Source organism: Hylobates moloch, unplaced genomic scaffold (assembly GCF_009828535.3).
Source record: "Hylobates moloch isolate HMO894 unplaced genomic scaffold, HMol_V3 SCAFFOLD_9, whole genome shotgun sequence".
NCBI lineage: Eukaryota > Metazoa > Chordata > Mammalia > Primates > Hylobatidae > Hylobates > Hylobates moloch.
In genome coordinates, this window is record NW_026652284.1 from 78074284 (window position 1) to 78100525 (window position 26242).

The 26242-nt window shown below is 44.2% G+C and overlaps 1 protein-coding gene across 1 annotated transcript in view; it reads left to right on the forward strand.

Moving 5' to 3' along the window:
- The window catches only part of LAPTM4B (lysosomal protein transmembrane 4 beta), an 83784-nt gene that overhangs the window by 24610 nt on the left and 32932 nt on the right, over positions 1 to 26242 (forward strand). Inside the window, 4 exon segments of the mRNA XM_032760105.2 lie at positions 11509 to 11620; positions 18866 to 18939; positions 19606 to 19728; positions 22665 to 22763. Coding sequence (XP_032615996.1) covers positions 11509 to 11620; positions 18866 to 18939; positions 19606 to 19728; positions 22665 to 22763 — 408 coding nt within the window.

Consider the following 26242-nt stretch of genomic DNA (forward strand, 5'->3'; position numbering starts at 1 on the left):
AATTTTTGTATTTTTAGTAGAGATGAGGTTTCACCATGTTAGCCGGGCTGGTCTTGAACTCCTGAGCTCAAGTGAACCGCCCGCCTTGGCCTCCCAAAGTGGTGGGATTACAGGTGTGAGCCACTGCACCCGGCCCAAACCCAGCTAATTTAAAATATTTTTTTTTTTTTTTTTTTGAGACGGAGTCTCGCTCTGTCACCCAGGCTGGAGTGCAGTGGCGCGATCTCGGCTCACTGCAAGCTCCGCCTCCCGGGTTCACGCCATTCTCCTGCCTCAGCTCTCCGAGTAGCTGGGACTACAGGCGCCCGCCACCACGCCCGGCTAATTTTTTTTTTGTATTTTTAGTAGAGACGGGGTTTCACCGTGGTCTCGATCTCCTGACCTCGTGATCCGCCCGCCTCGGCCTCCCAAAGTGCTGGGATTACAAGCGTGAGCCACCGCGCCCGGCCTAATTTAAAATTTTTTAATAAATATAAAAATTCAGCTCATCTTGAACTTTTGACTTCTAGCAGTCCTTCTACCTCAGCCTCTGAAAGTGCTGGGAGTGCAAGCGTGAACCTCCATGACCAGCTTGGGACCATGTCTTAATCATTTTTGTACAACCAGTTTCAGTCAGAATGTTGGGCACATAGTAGGTGAACTAATTTAGTGAATTTCTTAGGCAAATAGGATTTTACAATAAATCTAATTTTCCCCCAGAATATATTTACCATATTTATTTGAATTGAAATAACAAGCATGAGAAGAAGTTTATTTTAATATCAGAACAGGACCATATTGAGAGTCTGATTCAAACTTCCCTTTGATTTGCCCATTGAAATTGAGTCAAAATGAGAGGCATACCTGCCATTAATGGCTTTTATTTTATTTTAATTTAATTTATTTATTTTGAGATGGAATCTCGCTCTGTCACCCAAGCTGGAGTGCAATGGCATGATCTTGGCTTACTGCAACCTCCACCTCCCATGTTCAAGCCATTCTCCTGCCTCAGCCTTCTGAGTAGCTGGGATTACAGGCACCCGCCACCATGCCCGGCTAACTTTTGTATTTTTAAGAGAAGGTTTGACCATGTTGTCCAGGTTGGTCTCAAACTCCTGACCCGAGGTGATCCACCTGCCTCGGCCTCCCAAAGTGCTGGGATTACAGGCGCGAGCCACCATGCTCAGCCCTATTAATAACTTTTGGAAAAAATTTCCAAATACTGGAATATAGAAATTAGCCAAGTATCAGAAACAGCAAATCAGATTATAATGTTTATTTATTATTATTTTTTGAGACAGAATCTCTCTTTGTCACTCAGAGTGCGGTGTGGTAGCATGATCATAGCTCACTGGAGCTGCAACCTCCTGAGCTTAGGCAGTCTACCTGCGTCAGCCTCCAGAGTAGCTGACACCACAGGTGCCTACCACCACACCTGGCTAATTATTATTTGTAGAGACAGGGTCTCATTATGTTGCCCAGGCTGGTCTTGAACTCCTGGGCTCAGTGGATCCTTACTCTTCAGCCTCTCAAAAATTGCTGGGATTACAGGAGTAAGCCACCCACACCTGGCCTGTTTTTTAAATTACGAATAATTTTTACTGATTATTGTACGTTTACATAAAAGGGCGTAAAATATAAACAGCTCAGCTATCACCAAGCGAAGACCCATGTATCTTATCACTCAAGACTGTTCTATTAATGGTTTGCTGTAGAGTTTATATATCTTTGACTTTTAAAAAGTCTAACACTGGCCGGGCATGGTGGCTCACACCTGTAATCCCAGCATCATGGGGGGCTGAGGTGGGTGGATCACTTGAGGTCAGGAGTTTGAGACCAGCCTGGCCAACATGGTGAAACCCTGTCTTTACTAAAAATACAAAAATTAGCCTAGTGTGGTGGCACTTGCCTGTAGTCCCAGCTACTCTGGAGGCTGAGGTGGGAGAATTGCTTGAACCCCAGAGGCCGAGATTGCCTCACTGCACTCCAGCCTCGGCGACAGAGCGAGACTCTGTCTTTAAAAAAAAAAAAAAAAAGATGTAACACTAATTGGTACTTTTGATCTCTTCCTAGACAATGCAAGGACCTTAGCTTAGTTCATTTCCATTCACACCTCCTCTTGATTTATTTGCTGTTTTCCCCACTCACCTCTGTTGCCCAGGCTGGAGTGCAGAGGCACAGTCTTAGCTTACCGCAGCCTCAACCTCCCGTGCTCAAGCGATCCTTTTGCCTCCGCCCCCCAGTAGCTGGGACTACAGGCATGCGCCACCGTACCCGCCTAGTTTTTGTATGTTTTGGTAGAGATGGGGATTCACCTTGTTGGCCAGGCTGGTCTCCGATTCCTGACCTCAAGTGATCCTCCTGCCTCGGGCTCCCAAAGTGCTGGGATTACAAGCACCAGCCAGTTATTTCTTGATTATATGCTAAACAATGAGTGGATTATTCATGAGTCTAATTTTTGTGGAGATGGAGTCTTACTATGTTGTCCAGGCTGATCTCAAACTCCTGGGCTCAAGCAGTCATCCTGCCTGGGCCTCCTCAGGTGTTGGGATTACAGGTATGAGCCACTGTGCTCGTCCGGATCCTTGAATTAATATTATTTCACTCTGATGTTTCTCCCTTGTTATATCTATTTCCAGGTGTGACTTGAATGCCTGGACAGATTTGTTTATTATTGATCATTGTCTTAGCATGTTAGTTGTTATTTTATGCTTACGTCATGCTTACATTAGACAATTTGGGAAAAAAGGAGTGTGATAATTAAAGATATAAGTATGTTGTAGTGCTTTTACCTATGATTTATATATGTGAGCACATTAGAGATAGAAATGGCCGGGCATGGCCGGGCGCAGTGGCTCATTCCTGTAATCCCAGCACTTTGGGAGGCTGTGGTGGGCAGATCACCTGAGGTCAGGAGTTCGAGACCAGCCTGGCCAACATGGTAAAACCCCTTCTCTACTAAAAATACAAAAATTAGCTGGGCATGGTGGCAGGCGCTTGTAATCCCAGCTACACGGGAGGCTGAGGCAGGAGAATCGCTTGAACCTAGGAGGCAGAGGTTTCAGTGAGCCGAGATTATGCCATTGCCCTCCAGCTTGCGTGACACAGTGAGACGCTATCTCAATAAATAAATAAATAAAATAAAATAAAGAAATGGCCGGGCACAATGGCTCATGCTTGTGATCCCAGCACTTCGGGAGACTTCGGTGGGAGCATCACTTGAGCCCAAGGAGTTTGAGACCAGGTCGAGTAATATAGTGAGATCCTGTCTCAAATAAAAAACTAGATATAAATAATAAAATTGGAATTACAACTTTTTTTTTTTTTTTTTTTGAGACGAAGTTTCGTTTTTATTGTCCAGGCTGGAGTGCAACGGTGCGACCTCAGCTCACTGAAACTTCTGCCTCCCAGGTTGAAGCGATTCTCCTGCCTCAGCCTTCTGAGTAGCTGGGATTACAGGCATGTGCCACCACGTACGGCTGATTTTCTATTTTAGTAGAGATGAGGTTTCTCCATGTTGGTTAGGCTGGTCTCAAACTCCCGACCTCAGGTGATCCGCCTGCCTCGTCCTCCCAAAGTGCTGGGATTACAGGGGTGAGCCACTGCGCCCAGCTGGAATTACAACTTTTTAATACTGTGCTTTTCATTTAGTGTGATTCTGTGAACATTTTCTTGTCATTAACATTTTAAAAAATAAGATTTTAATGCTTGTATAGGATTCTGTTACTTGGCTTTAATAGTCAGTCATTCTACTTTTGTTTCAAGTTTTCACTATTAAAGATAAGTCTGCAGTAATCATTTTTGGATACAACCTGTGTAAATTTCTGATCATTGTTTAATTACTGTATCAGTGGGTTTGAATGTTCGTAAGGATTTTTTTTATTGAGGCTTTTAAAAAGGAGAGCTGACAATTACATTTTCAGTTGTTTAGATTCAAGCTGCAAGTCTCTTATTTGGGATCTGATAGATGACTTACGGGTGAAAAGCACTTTGAATTCCTGGAACATATTCAGGGGCTTAACACCTCTTAAGATATTGGACAGAAGTTGGATATATTTACATGTGGAAGTAATCATTGTTAAGAACAAGGAAAAATATGTGACATCACAGGATCAGTTTGTAAATAGAACAGGAACAGTTTGCTCATGACATAAAAAAAAGACAAAGCCCAAATATAAGTGAGCATTAACTGAATTAGAGCATAAGTGTGTCCCCTCTTTTGCATTTAGATCAACTGTGGGCATTATGTATTCTGCTCCTGGCAAGCCTGAGCATCGTCTTGGTTCTCATTTGTGGTGGTTTTATTCTTGGTTAGAATGGATGATTGAGTGATTGCCATTTTCTCTCTTTCAGAAAGTTCTTACCCAGTGTTGTTGGGGCTTTGACTCACGTTTGACCTTTTCGATCTGTCTGGGTTTAGTAGCTACCATGGCTAATCCTACCCCCAACCCCTTTGCACAGGCATAGGTCCTCATGGCTCCCCATTTTCTATTCACATCATTCATGGTGTGCCAGATTCCCATCCAACAATTGAGGTTTTATATAATAATCATACAATAGATACGTGGTGGTTCACAGACCTTCTTATGTTAGGAAAATTCCACACTGATTAAAAGCCACAGTGGTGAGTCATTTGTGATGTGTAATGAGCTTACCTGTCATATCTTTGTTTTATCTGTGTCCCCTCTATCTGGACAGCCTCGTGAAAAACCAGGGCACCTGGAAGGGGACTTGGTCCCCCGAGAGAAAGACCACAGGGCTAGAGGTACAGAGTGGGTGATAATAGTTACTACAGCATTTATGACACTGGCAGGTGTAGGACCCAGGACCCACTCTGGAGTAAGAAGGACACACTGAGCCAGCAGCCAGGACTCTGTTGTCAGACACCATGTGATGTGTTACAGAGATGGAGCAGGAGAGGGCAGAAAGGCATGTAAGTATCTGACAGCATCAGGCTGTCAGAACTCCAGTAGCAAACAGAAAAACAGGGCACACATGAATACCACAGGGCGAGTACAAAGAGGAGGGTTAGAGGCCAGATGGATAAGCTAAAAATAGGATTATTTGGACATCCTGCAGTACTTTCAGCACAGTGTATCTAAAATCGACGTCGTCATAGTGCTTCCACTGACCTTTTCCATTTCCGATAATGACAAGATACATCCTGTCACGAGGCTTGAAGTCTTAGGTCTTCTTTGCTTCTTTTCCCGTGTTCTTTGCATCTAGTCAGTTACTGTATCTCTAGTAATTCTGCCTCCATGTGGAAAGGTCTTGGGGTTCCAACCTTGGCTGTCCCACACATAGGCCCTAAGATAAAGTCACCAAACCTCACCACCTAACGTGGAAGATGACCATCTCACAGGGTTGTCATGAGAATTAGAGATGAAATGCCCGATTACTTCTTGCCCAGACTATTGTAGGTGTTTCCAGGGTCAAAGGACAAAATTACAACAATTTAGTTTAAAGATCTTAATTGGCTTTCTAGAATTGGGCAACACTTCATCTCATAAAATAGAGTATCCTGTGAGCTAAGCAGAGGAGCTTGGCTTTTTAGAGAGAAATGGGCTGAAGAAACCAGAAACAAAGAACTAAAAGCAGATGAGTTGTTTCAAAGGGACTTTTCTTGTAAGGCAGGGGCAGGAAGACAGAACAATACAAAAATAACTGATGGTTAGCATCAGGTGACTTCAGGTTATCTGAACCTGAGCACGGTGACTGCATTTTGGTTTGTAGTCTAGTATGTTGGGGCCCTATTGTGCAGGAGCTCGATCTGCAACAATGGCCGCCTATAATTTTTATTTAACACCAGATTGAATTCCTGCCTCTAATTTAGCCTTCCCACTTCTGCCAGTTTGTTCTTTCTAACAACATAGCTCTGATCATGTCATATCCTTCCTCAAAACCTCTATGGCATTTTCATTAACTATTAGAATTCCTATCCTAGTTTCGAGGCCTCTTCACCACCTGGCCCAATCCGACATTTTTGGTTCCATCCTCCAACATTTCCTTTTATACCTCCTGACCCTGGCGTTCCAGCCACATTGAACTTGCTGTCTTGAGGACATGTCCTTGTCTCGGTGGCATTGCTCATACTTGGAATTGTTCTTTTCCACACCTCTCAGGCTCCAAATCTTCATCTTTCGAGTTCCTGTTCAAATGCTCCCATCTCTGTTGCAGGTCCCTGCAACTCCTGACTGTAACTCTCCTTAACTTCCATGATTCTTTCTCTGAGCTCTTGTCACATTCACTGCTTTATGCTTTTTGTTTTTTGGGTACATGATACATTTAACTTCATGTTCTGAGTCCTGGGGAGTTCTTCCTAAGCACTTAGCAAGTATGTGTTGTAGGCAATTAGTAGCTATATATGATCAGTAGACTCCACGGGGGAATAATAACAAGTGGATTAAGAGTTGACAGGTCCCTAGGGACTGAGAGTGCAGGAAAGCACATGCGTAAAGCAGGTGCATTAACACTGGCTTTAGAAGATCTAGAAAACTAGTAACCAAGAGCTTTTAGTATGGTTCTTGTTAAGGTGTGAAGAGGTGAGATAACTCATTTGAGTGACTATTGTATGCCAGTCACCGGTCTAGGTATTTTATGTATATTCACTCATTTGAACTCTGGCCAGATGACATTCCGTTCTGTAATATTACCCCTTGACCTCTTTTTTTTTTTTTTTTTTTTTGAGATGGAGTTTTCGCTCTTGTTGCCCAGGCTAGAGTACAGTGGCGCAATCTCGGCTCGCTGTAACTTCCACCTTCCAGGTTCAAGCGATTCTCCTGCCTCAGCTTCCAGAGTAGCTGGGGTTACAGGCATGCGCCACCATGCCCGGCTAATTTTGTATTTTTAGTGGAGACGGGGTTTCTTCATGTTGGTCAGGCTCGTCTTAAACTCTTGACTTCTGGTGATCTGCCCGCCTTGGCCTCCCAAAATGCTAGGATTACAGGCATGAGCCACTGTGCCCGGCCCCGTTGACTTCTTGTTACATTTAGAATAAAATACAAAGTCAGGTGGTGGCTCGCGCACGTAATCCCAGGACTTCGGGAGGCCGAGGCAGGAGGATCACTTGAGTCTGAGAGTTCAAGACCAGCTTGGGCAACATAGTGACACACCTCATCTCTAATTAAAACAAAACAAAGCAAAACTCCTTAAGTAGCCCTACAGGACCCCAGACTCACACTGTACGACTTCCTCACCTTTCCATCTTCTCTGACCAACTCCTTACCTCTGCTCCCTCCTTTAAAGCTTTTTGCCCATGAATCCCAAATTTATGTTTTTTCATTTCAACTTTAAAACCCTACCCTATTATGATAACAATAATGGAGTACATTGCCTTTGTGTGGTTCTTCATACTTTTTTTTTTTTTTTTTTGAGATGGAGTTTCGCTCTTGTTGCCCAGGCTGGAGTGCAGTGGTGCCATCTCAGCTCACTGCCATCTCCACCCCCTGCTGGGTTCAGGCGATTCTCCTGCCTTGGCCTCTGCAGTAGCTGGGATTACAGGCACACGCTAACATGTCCAGCTAATTTTTCTATTTTTAGCAGAGATGGGGTTTCACCACGTTGGCCAAACTGGTCTCGAACTCCTGACCTCAGGTGATCCATCTGCCTCGGCCTCCTAAAGTGCTAGGATTACAGGCCACCGCGCCCAGCTCTTCATAATTTTTCAAAGCACATTCCTCTTATTTCATTTGATCTTATTTCAGTCCACAATTTTCCACATACCTTTTCTCAAAAATATGAGTATAGAAGAGTTGGGTGCAGTGGCTCACGCCTGTAATCCCAGCACCTTGGGAGTCTGAGGCGGGCGGATCACTTGAGACCAGCCTGGCCAACATGGTGAAACCCTGTCTCTAATAAAAATACAAAAAAATTTAGCCAGGTGTGGTGGCAGGTGCCTGTAATTGCAGCTTACAGGCTCCTACTGAGGCGAGAGACTCACTTGAACCCAGGTGGTGGAGGTTGCAGTGAGCCGAGCTTGCGCCACTGCACTCCAGCCTGGGTGACAGTGCGAGACTCCATCTCAAAAAAAAAAAAAAAAAAAGTATAGAGGGATTGAAATGCTAAGAAAATTTGACAGTTTATCAAATAACATCTTTGCCATACACCTTAATGCCAGTTGTGGGACTGGCCTGTGGCTCCTTTAAGCCTTGGAGTTGTAACAGAAAGTTTTCTTCAAATAGTTTTGTTAATCACACTGTTTAAAATGTGCTGTGAAATTTCTTGGATCTTTGGAGAGAAACAAGATACTGTTACAGTAATTACTGTGGAGATGTTACTGGAAAGGGGATCCAGACCCCAAGAAGAGGGTTCTTGGACCTCGTGCAAGAAATAATTCAGATTGAGTCCATAGAGTAAAGTGAATGTAAGTTTATTAAGTAAAGAAACAAAAGAATGGTTACTCCATAGGCAGAGCAGTAGCTTGGGCTGCTCGACTGATAATACCATAATTACTTATTCATTATATGCTAAACAAGGGGCGGGTTATTCATGAGTTTTCCAGGAAAGGGGTGGGCAATTCCCAGAAATGAGAGTTCCTCCCCTTTTCAGGCCATATAGGGTAACTACCTGACGTTGCCATGGCATTTGTAAACTGTCGTGGTGCTGGTGGGAGTGTCTTTTAGCATTCATGCTAATGTATTATAACTAGTGCGTAATGAGTAGTGAGGACAGCCAGAGCTCACTTTTGTCACCATCTTGGTTTTGGTGGGTTTTGGCCGGCTTCTTTACCATCACCTGTTTTATCGGCAAGGTCTTTGTGACCTGTACCTTGTGCCGACCTCCCATCTCATCCTGTGACTTAGAAGGCCTAACCTCCTGGGAGTGCAGCCCAGTGGGTCTTAGCCACATTTTACCAAGCCCCTGTTCATAATGGAGTCTCTTTGGTTCAGATGCCTTTGACGGAGAAGGTAACTTTTCACTATATATTCTTTTGTACAATTCAGGTGTTTGGTTAAACACATGCTTGTAATATCTGTTTAAATTAGTTATATGTGTATGTATACTCTGGGAAGTGGCTGTTCTCATTATTATAATTTTTTTCAAAAAAGCAATCAGCTTTTATTTGACAATTTGGAAAATACAGGAAGAAAAAAAGTTATCCCAGCCAGGCACAGTGGCTCATGCCTATAATCCTAGCACTTTGGGAGGCCGAGGCGGGTGGATCATGAGGTCAGGAGTTCAAGACCAGCCTGACCAAGACAGTGAAACCCCATCTCTACTAAAAATACAAAAATTAGCCGGGTGTGGTGGCAGGCACCTGTAATTCCAGCTACTCAGGAGGCTGAGGCAGGAGAATTGCTTGAACCTGGCAGGTGGAGGTTGCAGTGAGCCGAGATCATGCCACTACACTCCAGCCTGGGTGACAGAGTGAGACTCCATCTCAAAAAAAAAAAAAAAAAGAAAGAAAAAAGAAGTTACTTCGAATCCTACAATAATCCTGAAACAACCAATTGGGATTGTTATTTAAAAATAAACTTTTTTTTTCCCCTGAGACAGGGTCTCACTCTTTCACCCAGGCTGGAGGGCAGTGGCACGATCTCAGCTCACTGGAACCTCTGCCTCCCTGGTTGAAGTGATTCTCCTGCCTCAGCCTCCTGAGTAGCTGGGATTACAGGCATCCACCACCACGCCCAACTAATTTGTATTTTAAGAAATAGGGTTTCACCATGTTGGCCAGGCTGGTCTCAAACTCCTAATCTCAAGTGATCCACCCACCTCGGCCTCCCAAAGTGGTGGGATTACAGGTGTGAGCCACCGTGCCCGGCCAAAAATAAACTCTTGAATGGCTGTTCTGTAAAACATTTACACTTCTTTTAAACAGGTATTTCCAAATATGTGGATTTTTGTTTATTTGGTTTTGAGGGAAGGTCTTACTATGTTGCCCAGGTTGGAGTGCAGTGGCGCATCAGCTCACTGTAGCCTCAAACTCCTGGGCTCAGGCGATCCTCCCACCTCAGCCTCCTGAGTAGCTGGGACTACAGGCGTGCGCCACTATGCCTGGCTCATTTTTTTGTTTGTTGAGATGGGGTCTCACTGTGTTGCCCAGGCTTGTCTTGAGCTCCTGGGCTCAACTGATCTTCCCACCTCAGCCTCCCAAAGTGCTGGGATTACAGACATGAGCCACTGTGTTCAACCCAAATAATGATTTTTGTGGTAGGATATGCCATTAGTTAGTGTTGTTAGTAAGAGGCTTTCTCTGTGTATCTTCACTCCATTTGAGAAGAGTAAAACATAGAACTCTGCCATAAGTTTCTGAACTTAGAATAGTAAAGAAGTAACAAGCCAGTCTTGGCCTGGCCCAATGATGTGCACCTGTAGGCCCAGCTACTTGGGAGGCAGAGGTGGGAGGATTGCTTGAGCCCAGGAGTTTGAGGCCAGCCTGGGCAATATAGACACCTTGTCTCTCAACAGACAACAACCCAGTCTTAGCTGGTGCCTCACTTAAACTCTGCGATCCTTACTACCCCAGCCCCGTCAAAGTTAATATGTGTGTGTATTGTCCAGCAGTGACAGGAAGAATAAAGGAAATAGAAATGAAGAGGTAGAATGATCAGGATTTTGCAGTTGGTTGGGTGTGCAGGATAAAGATGGTAAACTCAGATGATCAAGTTTCATGTATGGACAGGAGACTTGTAGAGGTTAGGTTTTGGAACCTAAATTCCTGGATTCAAATCCCATCTCTACAGCTTGGTAGTTGTTTGTTCCTGGGCAGTGTTTTTTAACCTCTGAGCCTCAGTTTGCTATGTATAACATGGGAATAATTTAGTACCCACTTCGTTAGGTTATTGGAGGGCTTAAGAGAGATTCCACATAAAGCACTTAGCATAGTGCCTGAATGTTTTTCATTAATTATTAATAGCGAGGCCATTTTTTAAGTTAGAGAACAAATAAGGAGGAGCCGAAGTGGGAGATGTTAAAGAAGATGATTTTCATTTAGAGGAGCTGAGTTTAAAGTAGCCAAGGGCAGTATTCAGAAGACAGGACTACTGGCCTGGCCTGGCCTGGAAAGGGTTATTAGTATGATCCTGGATCCACTATGTAGCTTTGCATTCATTCTCTGAAACTGCTTCCTAAATGGCTTCAAAGCTCTCAAAGCTCCACTGGTTTGAACCTGTAAAATGTTTGATTAACTGATACAACTTGGGTTGCTTACCTTTAGCTCTAGAGTGTAGCTGACTCACTGGAAAGTTTTTGTGCTTTTTCAACCACTGGTGCCAGGGCTGCTGCCTGTGTTTGTGTGTGTTGTTCACTGCTCTGTGGTGCCTGGGCCAGGGGGAATGAGATAAAATCCTGCTGTTGTCTTCACTCCAAGCCTTGTGCACTTGGCTGCAACTGAATGGGCTGGCAGCATTTCTGCCTTGGGAATGTTTTTCTGCTCCCTCGATGGGTGGGGCTTAGTGTTGAGAGTCAAGCCACTGAGAAAGTTGCCTGTGGCCAGCCTGACTCCATGTGGTCAGTGTAATTTTCTATTATAAGGATTGCATCCTGGGGTTACTTAAATTCTTTTTTTGTTTTTTTTTCTTGTTGCAGATCATCAATGCTGTGGTACTGTTGATTTTATTGAGTGCCCTGGTTGATCCGGATCAGTATCACTTCTCAAGTTCTGAACTGGGAGGTGACTTTGAGTTCATGGATGATGCCAGTAAGTAGTAGATATTTGGATATTTTCAAGGGCAGGGAATCTGACTGCCAGCACTTCCTATTAAATTACAAATATAGACTCATGAGCTCATTTGAGCTGATACATAACTTGTCATTGCAAATCAAATATTTGTGTGCGTCTAACGTTCTGTCTTCTAGGTGCGAGAGTCTAAATAAGATATATTTTCATCTTATGTTAACTTACCCATTTAAAAAACTATTGTATTATCATAGACTTTCTACCCTGGGCCTTGTGGCCTTTTTTGAGAGGAAGAGGTATAAATGCCAGGAAGGAAGGTGAAAAGGCTTGTGCTTATCTCCTTGTGTCTTCTATTATGTTTCAGTATTTATTTTTATTCTAGGAGTGATCCTTTTCCATTCTAGAAATGATGTTGCAGATTATTTGGGGGAATTTAGGGCCTTTCCCCAGTGAATGGAAATATGTACAAGGATGTGGATGTGGGGTAAGCAGGGAGGAAGCTAGGCTCCCAGCTTCAAGATCACTGCAGCCTCATCATTTTATAATCATTATGCTGAGTCCATGCCAAAGGAGAGGAGTAGTGCTGTGCATAATCTCAAGCAGAAGATAGTACAGATTTATTTCTCATTGGCTTTGGAGAACTTCAAGTGAGTTTTTCTTAAAAACTGTTGGAGCAAAGTAAGAGGGGGGAGAGTGGCTCAACGTGCGGTTTTAGAGATCGGAAGCATTCGAAAGACATGATGAGGGCTCTGTTTCTCCAAGTAAGAAAAAGCTGTTCAGTGGTTTTAACTAAATGCATGAACTGATGTGTGCATTTAAGATCCCTTTTGCTGCTGAGTAGGGGACTGGGTGTGTGAGCCCAGAGTCTGGGAGAGTGGTATTGGGGATACCACCTAGGCTGCACTGGGGATAGAGAACAGGGAAGGATTTGGCAACTTGCTGTTTTGGGCAGCGAAGGAGATGGAGGAATCAAAGATGACTTCTGCTTTCCAGTTTTAGGAGATGACCTGCGTCTTAACTGAGCTGAGAAAGTTCGGAGTCAGGTGGTGGGAACAGGCTTGCGGGAGAAAACTAGACTTTAATTTCAGTAACTAGCTGAGCACATTTGTTTGGAATTGATACGGTTTGGCTGTGTCCCCACCCAAATCTCGAATTGTACCTCCCAGAATTCCCCTGTATTGTGGGAGGGACCCAGGGGGAGGTAATTGAATTGCGGGAACTGCTCTTTCCCTTGCTATTCTTATGATAGTGAGTAAGTCTCACGAGATCGAGGCCGAGGCCAGCAGATCAGCTGAGGCCAGGAGTTCAAGACCAGCCTGGCCAAGGTGACAAACCCCGTCTCTACTAAAAATAGAAAAATTAGCCCACTGTGGTGGTGGGTGCCTGTAATCCCAGCTACTTGGGAGGCTGAGGCAGGAGAATTGCTTGAACCCCAAGTGGCGGAGGTTGCAGTGAGCTGAGATCGCGCCAGTGCACTTCAGCCTGGGCAGCAGGCCACTTTTGCTTTTTCCTCATTCTCTCTTGTCACCGCCATGTAAGAAGTCCCTTTCACCCTTTGCCATGATTCTGAGAAAATGAGTTTAAAAATTTGTTTTTGAGACTGGGTCCCACTATGTCACCAGGCTTGAGTGCAGTGTTGCACACAATCTGGGCTTACTGCAATCCCTACCTCTTGGGCTCAAGCGATTCTCCCACCTTAGCCTCCCAAGTAGCTGTAACTAGAGGCATGAGCCACCGCGCCTGGCTAATTTTTTGTAGAGATGGGGTTTTGTCATGTTGCCCAGGCTGGTCTCAAACTCCTGAGCTCAAGCAATTCGTCATTCTCGACCTCCCAAAGTGCTAGGATTACAGTCATGAGCCAACCTACCCACCCTCAATTTTTTCAGTGTTATAAAAATTGACTATACTGGGAAAGAATGTGGAACTGTCATAGATTGGAGGAGACACAGTTAAATGCACTGTGGGATCCTGGATTAGATTCTGGAAAAGAAAAAGGACATTGAGGGGGAACAGGTAAAATTCAAATTAGTTGTACAGTTTAATTAACAGTGTTGTACCAATGTTAATTTCCTGGTTTTGGTAGTTATGCTAGAGCTAGGTAAATTGTTAATAGGGGAAGCAGGGTGAAGGGTATACGTGAATTCTGCTGTGTTTGTAACTTTCCTATATGTCTAAAATGACATCAGAATAAAAAGTTAAAGCAAAAGTAGTTCAATCCACTGACTTAGAAGCTCAAAGAGTAATGTTGGAAAAGCATGTATGTGTGGCATATTGTGTTACACACTCATAGCCTTGAGCAGAAGTAGACTTCATGGAATTTTATTTGTGAGATTTTGTTTGGCAAAGAATTATAACAGCAAGTGTTCATACTATGCATAATATGAAACAGGAGTTCATCCATATTAATTTCTAATTAATTTTGTGGTAGATTTATCTTTCTGGTCCAACTTACTTTCTTCACTGGGCAGACAAACTTAGCCTGAAGAAATAAATGGCCAGATAAGTTGTCAGGAAATGATGGCTATTTATATATACAGTCACCTGATTTAGGCTAAAGACACCACTACATTTATTGGAGAAAGGATGGTCTTTTCAATAAATGGTTCTGGGTGAAATTAATAAGAGAAAGACAGACACCTCACAAAAGAAGATATCCATAAGAGAATCTTCTCCACATTACAAATTATATGGAATTGCAAATTACAACTACAGTAGTAAATTACCGTGCCCCTTCAAAATGACCAACATTAACGCAGTTAACCATACCTATTGGTATCGATGCCAAACAGCTGGAACTCTCAAATCACGGCTGGGAATGTAAATCACGCCAACCACTTTGGAAAACTAAAGCTAAATGTACATCTGCCCTATGGCCCTGCATTCCACTCCTTGATATATGTACACTCCAGGAGTGAGTGTTACACAACTCAGTCCTAGATATATACCCTAGGGAAACAGGTGCTTCATAAATCCGTCATCAGCCATGTATAAAAATGGTCATAGTAGCTTTACTTATGATAGCCAAAAGTTGGAAACAATCCAGATTTCCAATGGCAGAATGGGCAAAAATGAAGCAGAGATGAAATGATATAAGCAAAATGGGTGGTGAGAATTAACTGTACTGTGTGTATGCTTATATATGTATGTGCATGTTTTGAAAGTTTTGATAATGAAAACTGAGACATAGGAAACAGCAACAGAAAAGAATGATGAACCTGAGGAGGGCCAGCTTTCTTGATGGCTCTCAGCATCACAAACTAAGGTTCATCTCGCTCTGGCATTTGGAAAGGGCCCTTGGCTGCCTACCTGCCCTCTTCACATACCACAGACTAACTTGGCAGTCTGCACAGCTTGCCGGCTTGTGCATAAAGATCCTGACAGCCTTGAGGAAATAGAACTACAGCAGCAGGGGAAGCTGAGCCAGGGGAACCATCCTGGCCCTTTATTTTCTTTACTTTTGTGTTTTATTTTTTGAGACAGGGTCTTGCTCTGTCGCCCAGGCTGGAGTACAGTGGCACAATCTTGGCTGACTGCAACCTCTGCCTCATGGGCTCAAGCAGTTCTCCCACCTCAGTCTCCTGAGTAGCTGGGACCATAGGTGTGTACCACCATGCCTGGCTAATTTTTGTATTTTTAGTAGAGACGGGGTTTTGCCATGTTGCCCAAGTTGGTCTTGAACTCCTGGGCTCAAGCGATCCATCCACCTTGGCCTCCAAAAGTCCTGAGATTGCAGGAGTGAGCCACCGCGCCTGGCCTGGCTCTTTATTTTCATCAATCTGCCTTCCCGTCCTTTGGAAAAAAATAGCATACTCTACATCTTGACTTTTTTTTTTTAAAGGATAAGTCAATGAATTATTTGGATTTTTTTTTTTTTTTTTTTTTTTGAGTTGGAGTCTTACTCTGTCACCTGGGCTGGAGTACAGTGGTGCTATCTTGGCTCACTGCAACCTCCACCTCCCAGGTTCAAGTGATGCTTCTGCCTTGGCCTCCCGAGTAGCTGGGATTACAGGCATGTACCACCTTTTGTGTTTTTAGTAGAGACAGGGTTTCACCATGTTGGACAGTCTGTTCTTGAACTCTTGACCTCAAGTGATCCACCTGCCTCGGCCTCCCAGAGTGTTGGGATTACAGGCATGAGCCACTGCGCCCGTCCTAGATGTTTATTTTCAAGGAGACTTTTTGCAAAAGTACACACCTTTGTATGTATGAGAAGACCACTAGAGTTGGTGAAGTCACTTGGATCATCTAGGCTAGCCATTTTACTATTCTTCTCTAGAGTTGAAGAATGGATGGAAGGCCATGGTTACTGGAGCTGGGAATGAGTCACCTAGATTTAACCTCTTTGTGAGGACCAGTGACATTTGGACTAGGACTACCACCAACCCAAGACAACCTCAGAGTGGGAGGCACCCTCACTCTACTTCCCTCCTTGTGATCTCATTCCCTCACCGGAGGGCAGAGGGCAAAAGAGCTGTATGTTGATAGCCCAAACACGTCACTGCCTGGGGCAGAGAACAGGGTGTTGAAGAATGGATTTGGAACAGCACCAGAAGCCAGCTGGTAGAGCCACTCCACTACTTACCTTGATGTTCCACCTAACCAAACAGTGTACATTTCCCTACTTTGCCTACAAGAATACTATAAAAAGCTCTGCTAATGTCTTACTGAAATCTTAGGATGTTATATTAGTCAGGGTTCCTTAGAGGGACAGAACTAATGGGATATATTTAAGGAAGTTTATTAAGGAGGATTGACTTATATGATCACAAAGTAAAGTCCCATGATAGGCCACATGCAAGTTGAGGAGCAAGGAAGCCAGTGGTGGATCAGTCCAAGTCCCAAAACCTCAAAAGTAGGGAAGCTGACAGTGCAGCCTTCAGTTTGTGGCCAAAGGCCGGAGAGCCCCTGGAAAACCACTGGTGTAAGTCCAGGAGTCCAAAAACGGAAGAATCTGGTGTCTGATGTTCGAGGGCAAGAAGCATCCAGCACGGGAGAAAGATGGAAGCCAGAAGACTCAGCAGGCCTGCTCTTCATCTTCTCCTGCCTGCTTTATTCTAGCCGAGCTGGCAGCTGATTAGATGGTACCCACCCAGATTGAAGGTGGGTCTTCGTCTCCCAGTCTGCTGACTGAAATGTTAATCTCCTTTGGCAACGCCCTCATGGGCACACCCAGGAACAATACTTTGCATCCTTCAATCCAGTCAAGTTGACACTCCAGATGCATTAAGCCTACAGAATCCCTTGGAGCTGTTGAGGTCCTGTTTGCCACTGGCTAAAAAGGAGTTAGATCAGCTTTGGTGTCCAGTATTCCTCCTTTTGTGCTCTTAACGTGCTCACCGGCTGCTTCTCCAGTGCATTTTATTGTTGTTGTTTACATTTTAATGTTTTTGAAATCAGGATGTGATTTGCAGTTTAGTAGAGATTTAGTATGAGGATTATGTTTTCCCCTCTAGATCTCTATGTCGAAAAAATGCAAAGCTTTTAGAGAAGTTGCATGTACAATGAAAACCAATATTATTTTTCTCGTTGGCAATAACTTGTTCTGCCAGATCTAGGAAAAGCAGTTTAAAAAAACCAATAGTTTGGGGTTCATTTTTATAAAATTATTTCTTATGAAATATTGAGTAGGTATAAAAGAATATTTATAAAATATTTATTACCTGTAGCAAATAATGGTGCTACAAGCAGTTGTGTACCTGCCAAGTTGGTTTAAGATATTTTTAGGGCCGGGCGCGGTGGCTCACGCTTGTAATCCCAGCACTTTGGGAGGCCAAGGCGGGCAGATCATGAGTTCAGAAGATCGAGACCACGGTGAAACCCCGTCTCTACTAAAAATACAAAAAAAATTAGCCGGGCGTGGTGGCGGGCGCCTGTAGTCCCAGCTACTCGGAGAGGCTGAGGCAGGAGAATGGCGTGAACCCGGGAGGCGGAGCTTGCAGTGAGCCGAGATTGTGCCACTGCACTCCAGCCTGGGCGATAGAGCGAGACTCCGTCTCAAAAAAAAAAAAAAGATATTTTTGTCCGGGTGCGGTGACTTATGCCTGTAATCCCATAGTGGCAATGCCCAGGCAATTGAAGCTGCAATGAGCCATGATCGCACCACTGCAACTCCAGCTTGCTCCCAAGACAAGACCAAACAAGACCCCTTATTTACCAGAGATTGACTAAAGAGAAAAAGAAGTTGAAGGCTGGGCACGGTGGCTCATGCCTGTAATCCCAGAACTTTGGGAGGCCAAGGCTGGCAGATCACTTGAAGTTAGGAGTTCGAGACCAGCCTGGCCAACTTGGTGAAACCCCCGTCTACTAAAAATACAAAAATTGGCATGGTGGAGCACACCTGTAGTCTCAGCTACTTAGGGGGCTGAAGTGGGAGACTCGTTTGAGCCTGGGATGTGGAATTTGCATTGAGCCAATGTTGTCCCACTGCATTCCAGCCCGGGCGACAGTGAGACTCTGTCTCAAAAAAATAAAAATAAAAAAGAAAAGAATAAAATAAAATAGAATAACCAGATGGTATGGCTGTCTTATAGCAAGCAAGAGAGTGGGACAAGGTGAAGCGAGATTAGAGAGGTAGACTGCTCCGGAATAAAGAGGAACATCAAGGCCTTGATAAGAAATGACGGTTTTATTTTTATTTATTTATTTTTTTTGAGACGGAGTCTCGCTCTGTCGCCCAGGCTGGAGTGCAGTGGCGCAATCTCAGCTCACTGCAAGCTCCGCCTCCCAGGTTCACGCCATTCTCCTGCCTCAGCCTCCCAAGTAGCTGGGTCTGCAGGTGCCCACCACCACGCCCGGCTAATTTTTTGTATTTTTAATAGAGACGGGGTTTCACCGTGTTAGCCAGGATGGTCTTGATCTCCTGGACCTCATGATCCGCCCTCCTCAGCCTCCCAAAGTATTGGGATTACAGGCGTGAGCCACCGCACCCGGCTGGAGGTTTTATTTTAAATAAGATGGGAAGCTATGAAGACTTTCATTAGAGCTTTGAGGCACACATGAGTTTATAAAATAGAAGTTAGACACCTATATATCTATAAAGTAATACCTAATTCATTATTTATATAATCCAGTGGACCAGAAGAACAAACATTAAAAAAATCTGTAAACCAATATCCCTTTTTCTATTTTGAAATAATCTTAGTATAAAGTATTTACTAACTTTATACTAGTTTATTTACAAAACGCCTCTGAGAAGAGACTGAGAGTATTCAGTGGATCCACTACTGATTGTCTTTTTTAAAAAATTTCTTTTTAATCTTTCGGCAGATATGTGCATTGCCATTGCGATTTCTCTTCTCATGATCCTGATATGTGCTATGGCTACTTACGGAGCGTACAAGGTAAGCAGCTTGCAGTAAGATGCTGGCCTTTTCCTTGGTCTCTTACATGTGTAATCTGTGCTGCTGTCTATAGTAAGTGAGAAGTGACTTTCCAGTTCTCTGTTAAGAATCTCTGTTTAAATCTCTCGTTTGTATTATGTAGTACTAGGAAAACCAATATTATACTGGAAATTTTTTTTTTTTTTTGGGGGAAGACAGGGTCTCACTCTGTCACACAGGCTGGAGTAGAGTGGCGTGATCTTAGCTCACTGCAATTTCCACCTCCCAAGTTCAAGTGATTCTCCCACTTCAGCCTCCAGAGTAGCTGGGACTACAGGTGTGCGCCACCACACCTTGCTGATTTTTGCATTTTTTAGTAGAGACGTGATTTCACCATGTTGGGCAGGCTAGTCTCGAACTCCTGACCTTAAGTGATCCACCCACCTCAGCCTCCCAAAATGCTGGGATTACAGGTGTGAGCCACCACACACAGCCAGTCCTGGAAATGTTCACTGAAGCTTATTTGTTGACTGCTTATATTTGGCATACTGGTTTCCACCATGACCTGGATTAATGAATTCCAATTTTTCCATTTCCTTTCAGATTAATAACATACTTCTTTGAATTTAACAAAATATTGTTTTATAATATTGAACACATTAACTTTCTATTTTCTGTTCTGTTTAGCAACGTGCAGCCTGGATCATCCCATTCTTCTGTTACCAGATCTTTGACTTTGCCCTGAACATGTTGGTTGCAATCACTGTGCTTATTTATCCAAACTCCATTCAGGAATACATACGGCAACTGGTATGTGGACCTCTTACTGCTCCTTTTCATTAATTCTTTTCATTAGGGAAGCTGGTTAAGTAAGGGATGTGTAGAGATACACAGACATTAATTTCAAGATTTTTAGCTTGCAGCTGAGTTACCGATAAGAAATTTCTTTTTTTTTTTTTTTCTGAGGTAGAGTCTTGCTCTCGTCACCCAGGCTGGAGTGCAGTGATGCGATCTCAGCTCACTGCAACCTCTGCCTCCAGGGTCTCAGCCTCTCAGCTAGCTGGGATTATAGGCATGTACCAACATACCTGGCTAATTTTGTATTTTTAGTAGAGATGGGGTTTCACCATGTTGGTCAGGCTGGTCTCAAACTCCTGACCTCAGGTGATCCACCCATCTTGGCCTCCCAAAGTGCTGGGATTACGGGTGTGAGCCACTGTTCCTGGCCTGATTAGAAAGTTTTGAGGGCTGGGGTTATGATTGGTGGCAGTGATGGTGGTGTTTGATGTGCCTACCTAAATTATAGTCCAGTTACTAATAGTCTTATTTGGTAAAATGTAGATTTCTCAGTTATCAACAAAGGATAGCTTTTTGCCTCTGCTAGTGTATTGAAAGTGGAACTCTGCTCAAAAACAAACAAAATAATTAGCTGGGAGAGGTGGCACATGCCTGTGACCCAAGCTACTCGGGAGGCTGAGGCAGGAAAATTGCTTGAACCTGGGAGGTGGAGGCTGCCGTGAGCCAAGATCATGCCACTGCGCTCCAGCCTGGGCAATAGAGTGAGGCCTCATCTAAAAAAAAAAGAAGAAAGTGGAAAGAAAGTGGAACGCTGCTGTATACCAGCTCCCAAATTTGTTTGACCGTAGAATCCCTTTCTCAAGCATCATTTTGGGACTAGTTTATGGTTAAATGTCCTTTGTTGACCATATGAGTGAATATTGGTGGTAGGGTATTAAGAAGCTTATAATGGCTAAGAGGTTGGAATAACTTTATTTATTTTTGAGACAGGGTCTCTGTCACCCAGGCTGGAGTGCAGTGGCGTGATTATGGCTTGCTGCAGCGTTGACCTCCTGGGCTCCCGTGATCCTCCCATCTCAACCTCTTGAGTAGCTGGCACTACAGGCATGCACCACCATGCCCACCTAATTTTTCCTGTTGTATCTTTTGTGGAGATGGGGTTTCACCATGTTTCCCAGGCTTGTCTCAAACTCCTAGACTCAAGTGATCCTCCAACCTTGGCCCCCCAAAGTGCTGGCATTATAGATGTGACTCACTGTACCAGGCCAACTTTACTTTTTTTTTTGAGACAGAGTCTCACTCTGTCACCCAGGCTGGAGTGCAGTGTTGTGATCTCGGCTCACTGCAACCTCCACCTCCCTGGGTTCAAGCCATTCTCCTGCCTCAGTCTCTCGAGTAGCTGGGATTACAGGCACCCGCTACCATGCCGGGCAAATTTTTTGTATGTTTAGTAGAGATGGGGTTTCACCATCTTTTCCAGGCTGGTCTCAAACATTTAGCCTCAGGGGATCCACCCTCATTGGCCTCCCAGAGTGCTGGGAATACAGGCGCCCACTACCATGTCTGGCTAATTTTTGTATTTCTTTTTTTAGTAGAGGTGGGTTTTGCCATGTTGACCAGGCTGGTCTCGAACTCCTGACCTCAGGTGATCCGCCCACCTTGGCCTCCCAAAGTGCTGAGATTATAGGCATGAGCCACCATGCCCAGCCTGCAACCTCGATCTTCTGGGCTCAAGTGATCCTCCCACCTTAGCCTCCCCAGTAGTTTGGACTATAGACATGCACCACCATGCCCGGCTAAATTTGTATTTTTAGTAGAGTTGGGGTTTGACTATGTTGTCCAGGCTGGTCTCAAACACCTGTCCTCAAGCAATCTGCCTGCCTCAGCCTCCCAAAGTGCTGAAATTACAGGCGTGAGCCACTGTGCTTGGCCAAGTTATTTTATTAATAAAAGAATAAAGTTGCATGATCTGATCACAAAGAATGATGATTTTCTTAGATATTTTGTCCCAAGTGAAAGGAGACTGAAAACCATTAGGTGGTGTTCACCCTGGTGAGCAGGAGCCAAGCCCATGAGTCATGAGCCTTCTCCATGTTCGTCCTCAACATTGGAAACAACTTTGTTTTGGAATATTGCTCGTGAGAAATCAAAACACATGGTGTTGAATAGTGAAGGAGAGATAAAAGATGAGATAGCACAGTAGGCTGCCTTCCCATTCACTTGCCTAGGCCAGTGATGTAGGCGTTGATCAATGCTGTGTGAGTGTTTTGTGGGGAAAGTCCGGCAACTCCCTCTAACCATAGTAGCAGACTTTGATCCTCCTGAAAAGGTTCCCTTTGACCTGGTTGTTAAGCATTGTGGATGGTAGTGCTTGATTATTTTCCTCCAGCCTGGAAGTACTTGCTAGTAAAAGAGAATATGCTGTCTTGGGAGAAGTACCATCAACAGAAATGCTCTTTGCAAAGAAGACATCATTTTAGTAGCTTTCTGTCCCTTGCCCTGCATACGCCCTTTAGAATGGTTCAGAACTTTTGAGACATGGTCTGGCTCTGTCGCCCAGGTGGCTGGAGTGCAGTGGCATGATCTCGCCCACTGCAACCTCCACCACCAGTGATTTGCTCACCCCAGCCTCCCAAGTAGCTGAGCTGGGTGACAGAGAGAAATGCCATCTCAAAAAAAAAAAAAAAAAAAAAGGAATGGTTCAGAACTTGCAGAGAATACAAATTTCAGAGATCTCTGGATATATACAAAATGTCCCTGGATACAGATCACTGACTTCTTTTATATGGTAGGAGGGCAGAGTCAGGCTAGAAATTTTGCATTGGTTCTAAATAATAGCTGTCTGCTTTAATCAGTTGCTTTCTGATAAGCATGTCTGAATTGGTGCCCAAGGAATACTGTCTGGAATGATTAATGAGATTTGCTAATGAGGCCCTTTTCTTTTGCAGCCTCCTAATTTTCCCTACAGAGATGATGTCATGTCAGTGAATCCTACCTGTTTGGTCCTTATTATTCTTCTGTTTATTAGCATTATCTTGACTTTTAAGGTAAGCATGAGGGTTTTACTTATAGTCTAAAAATATTAAGCGTATTCCTGAATGCCAAAGAAGTAAACAAACTTTGGTCAGTTTATTGTCTTTCTTTGGACATCCAAATTGCTTTTTGATTTCCTAAGATTACAATTCCTTATGCTGTCTATATTAGAGGTAAACACTAACCAAAATTCCACAGTTTGATCAAGGAGTCCAAAATATATTTGGACAGAGATAAGTTAACATAGTGTTATACATTACATAGTATATAATATTGCAACGTCTGTTACAAGGTCTGTGTAATGGATATTCTTTTGTAATTTTTTGCTAAAAGTGTAATATTTTTTGAATATTGTTCCATCTCAATCCATTATATGAATATCATTAATAAATTACTTGTTGAACATTGAGACATTTTTTACTTTTTCACTTAATAGGGCTGCAGTGAATATCTTTAAGTACATCCCTATATTTATGCATTTATCTCGAGATAAATTTCCTTTTTTCTTTTTGTTTTTGAGATGGAGTCTCGCTCTGTCGCCCAGGTTGGAGTGCAGTGGCGCAACCTCGGCTTACTGCAAGCTTCGCCTCCCGGCTTCACGCCATTCTCCTGCCTCAGCCTCCCCAGTAGCTGGGACCACAGATGCCCGCCACCATGCCCGGCAAATTTTTTTGTATTTTTAGTAGAGATGGGGTTTCACTGTGTTAGCCAGGATGGTCTCGATCTCCTGACCTCATGATCTGCCTGCCTTGGCCTCCCAAAGCTGGGATTACAGGCGAGAGCCACCACACCCGGCTTCAAGATAAATTTCTTAAAATCAGGGTGTTCATGGTTGGAAAGCCTTTGATAGGTTGTCAAATTGATGCCCCCCAAAGTTAAATGACTTCTACTTCCAGCAGCAGTGCCTCACCCTTATCAATCAATTATTGCAAATTCTTTTTCATCTTCATCAATCTGTTTATAAAAACATCATTATAACTTGTGCTTGTGAGCTACTAATGGGTAGAAAACTCTCATGGCTCTTTATGCTTTCAACTTTTTTCTTTTCTTGTTTCTTTTTCTTTTTTTTTTTTTTTTTTTTGAGGTAGGGTCTCTCCCTATCGTCTAGGCTGCCTCCTGCCTTGGTTTCCCAAAGTTTTGCGATTACAGGTGTGAGCCACTACACCCAGCATACTTTGAATTTTTGAATCTCACTGCCTTTCATTGTCTTAATTTTGGCATAAAATTATGTCATTCTTCAAAAATCATTCGTCAGTAAACTTGGGAAAGCTGCATTGAGGCAGAAAATTCATATAGGTACTGTGATGAAAAGGAGTAGAAAGAAAGTGGTTCATTGGAAACCAGTTGGCCAGGTGAAATGGTTCACACCTGTGATCCCAACACTTTGAGAGGCTGAAGTGAAGATCGTTTGAGCTGGGAGTGTGAAGCTGTAGTGTGCTATGACAGCAGCACTGTACTTCAGCCTGGGTGACAGAGTGAGACCCCGTCTTGTTGTTGTTGTTGTTGAGACAGAGTCCACTCTGTCGCCCAGGCTGGAGTGCAGAGATGAGATCTCGGCTCACTGCAACCTCTGCCTCCTAGGTTCAAGCAATTCTTCTGCCTCAGTCTCATGAGTAGCTGGGACTACGGGTGCCTGCCACCACACCCAGCTAATTTTTGTATTTTAGTAGAGACAGGTTTCACTATGTTGGCCATACTGGTGTCGAACTCCTGACCTCAGGTGATTTGCCTGCCTTGGCCTCCCAAAGTGCTGGGATTACAGGCATAAGCCACTGCACCTGGCTGGGGACGCCATCTCTTAAAAAATAAATAAGGCCGGGTGTGGTGGCTCATGCCTGTAATCCCAGCACTTTGGGAGGCCAAGACGGGTGGATCACGAGATCAGGAGATGGAGACCATCCTGGCTAACATGGTGAAGCCCTGTCTCTACTAAAAATACAAAAAATTAGTTGGGCATGGTGGCGGGCGCCTGTACTCCCAGCTACTTGGGAAGCTGAGGCAGGAGAATGGCATGAACCCAGGAGGCAGAGCTTGCAATGAGATGAGATCGAGCCACTGCACTCCAGCCTGGGCGACTCTATCTCAAAAAAAAAAATAAATAATGAAATGTTGGGGTGATCAGACACAACACCAGGTCGTGGGGGTTGTGAAGTCCGGCAGAGTCAAAGGAATGAGACAAGACAAGTTAAGAGTACATAGAGTGGGTCCAGGGGTCCAGCGCCAGTTTGGAGGCTGCGAAGGCCCCGAGCTCTGGGAGCCCACACTATTTATTGGTAATCAAACAAAGAAGCAGGTAGTGAGGACTTGTGGATGTAGGCGTAGACAGGTGAGGATGTGAGGATAGAAAGGTAGCGGTGCATCAAGCGTAGCTGTGACAGTTTCGCATATTCTCTGCTACTTGAGATAAGGGAGAACAGGTTCTTCTAATTCGAGATACAATCAATTTGTGATCTTGGGAGAGCAAGGAGCAAGGGGCCAGCGAGTCTGGATATATTCCAGAGGCTACAAGGGGTTTTATGCCTTGAGCCCTAGGTTCTCTCCAAGCTGCAAGGGGTTTTATGCTCTGGGCTTAGACTGTAGTGCAGCAGGGCAGCCTTCCACCCTTTGGCACAGAGCTTGGTGTTCCATAGGCCACAAGGGGTTGTAGACCCTGGACCCAGGACATGTTCCAGACTCTTTTACATTATGTCAGAAGCCCTGCCTCAGCTCTTCCGCCAACAGAAATAAAAAAATTAAAAATAAATAAATAATGAAAGAAAATGAATTGAGTCTAAATTTCCATCATAAAACACCATGATTTCATGTGTCATTCAGCAGTTAAGGATGTGAGTGATTTACACACGGATGTTGGGCGTTACTGCCTTGCAGCTCAGCTCGTCCGCTCCAGTTTCTTGGCTGGTATTTGGCGCCACATGTTGCCCTCTGACCTCCAAGCCCATGAGGCTAGGGCTGCCTACCATCCAGGCTGCAGGCAGAGCCGGCAGTGACCCCTGGTGAAAGGCCACAGACTCACATCTCACTCATTGTAGTTTGTCTTTGAAGGGTAGACTCCCTTTTTGGTCTCTCTCCCATGACTTAAAATTTGTGTGTGTGAGTAATTTTTCTAGATTTTTTTTTTTTGAGATGGAGTCTCACTCTGTTGCCCAGGCTGGAGTGCAGTGGTGCGATCTCGGCTCGCTGCAGCCTCCGCTCCTGGGTTCACGCCATTCTCCTGCCTCAGCCTCCTGAGTAGCTGGGACTACAGGCACCCGCCACCACGCCTGGCTAATTTTTTTTGTATTTTTAGTAGAGACGGGGTTTCACCATGTTAGCCAGGATGATCTCGATCTTCTGACCTCGTGATCTGCCCTCCTCGTGATCTGCCTCCCAAAGTGCTGGGATTACAGGCGTGAGCCACTGCACCTGTCCCAATTTTTCTAGATTTTATAAATCTTACCTGCAGGAAGGTTAGTCTGACCAAGCTAACTCTGCTATTACCAGAAACTCAGAAGCT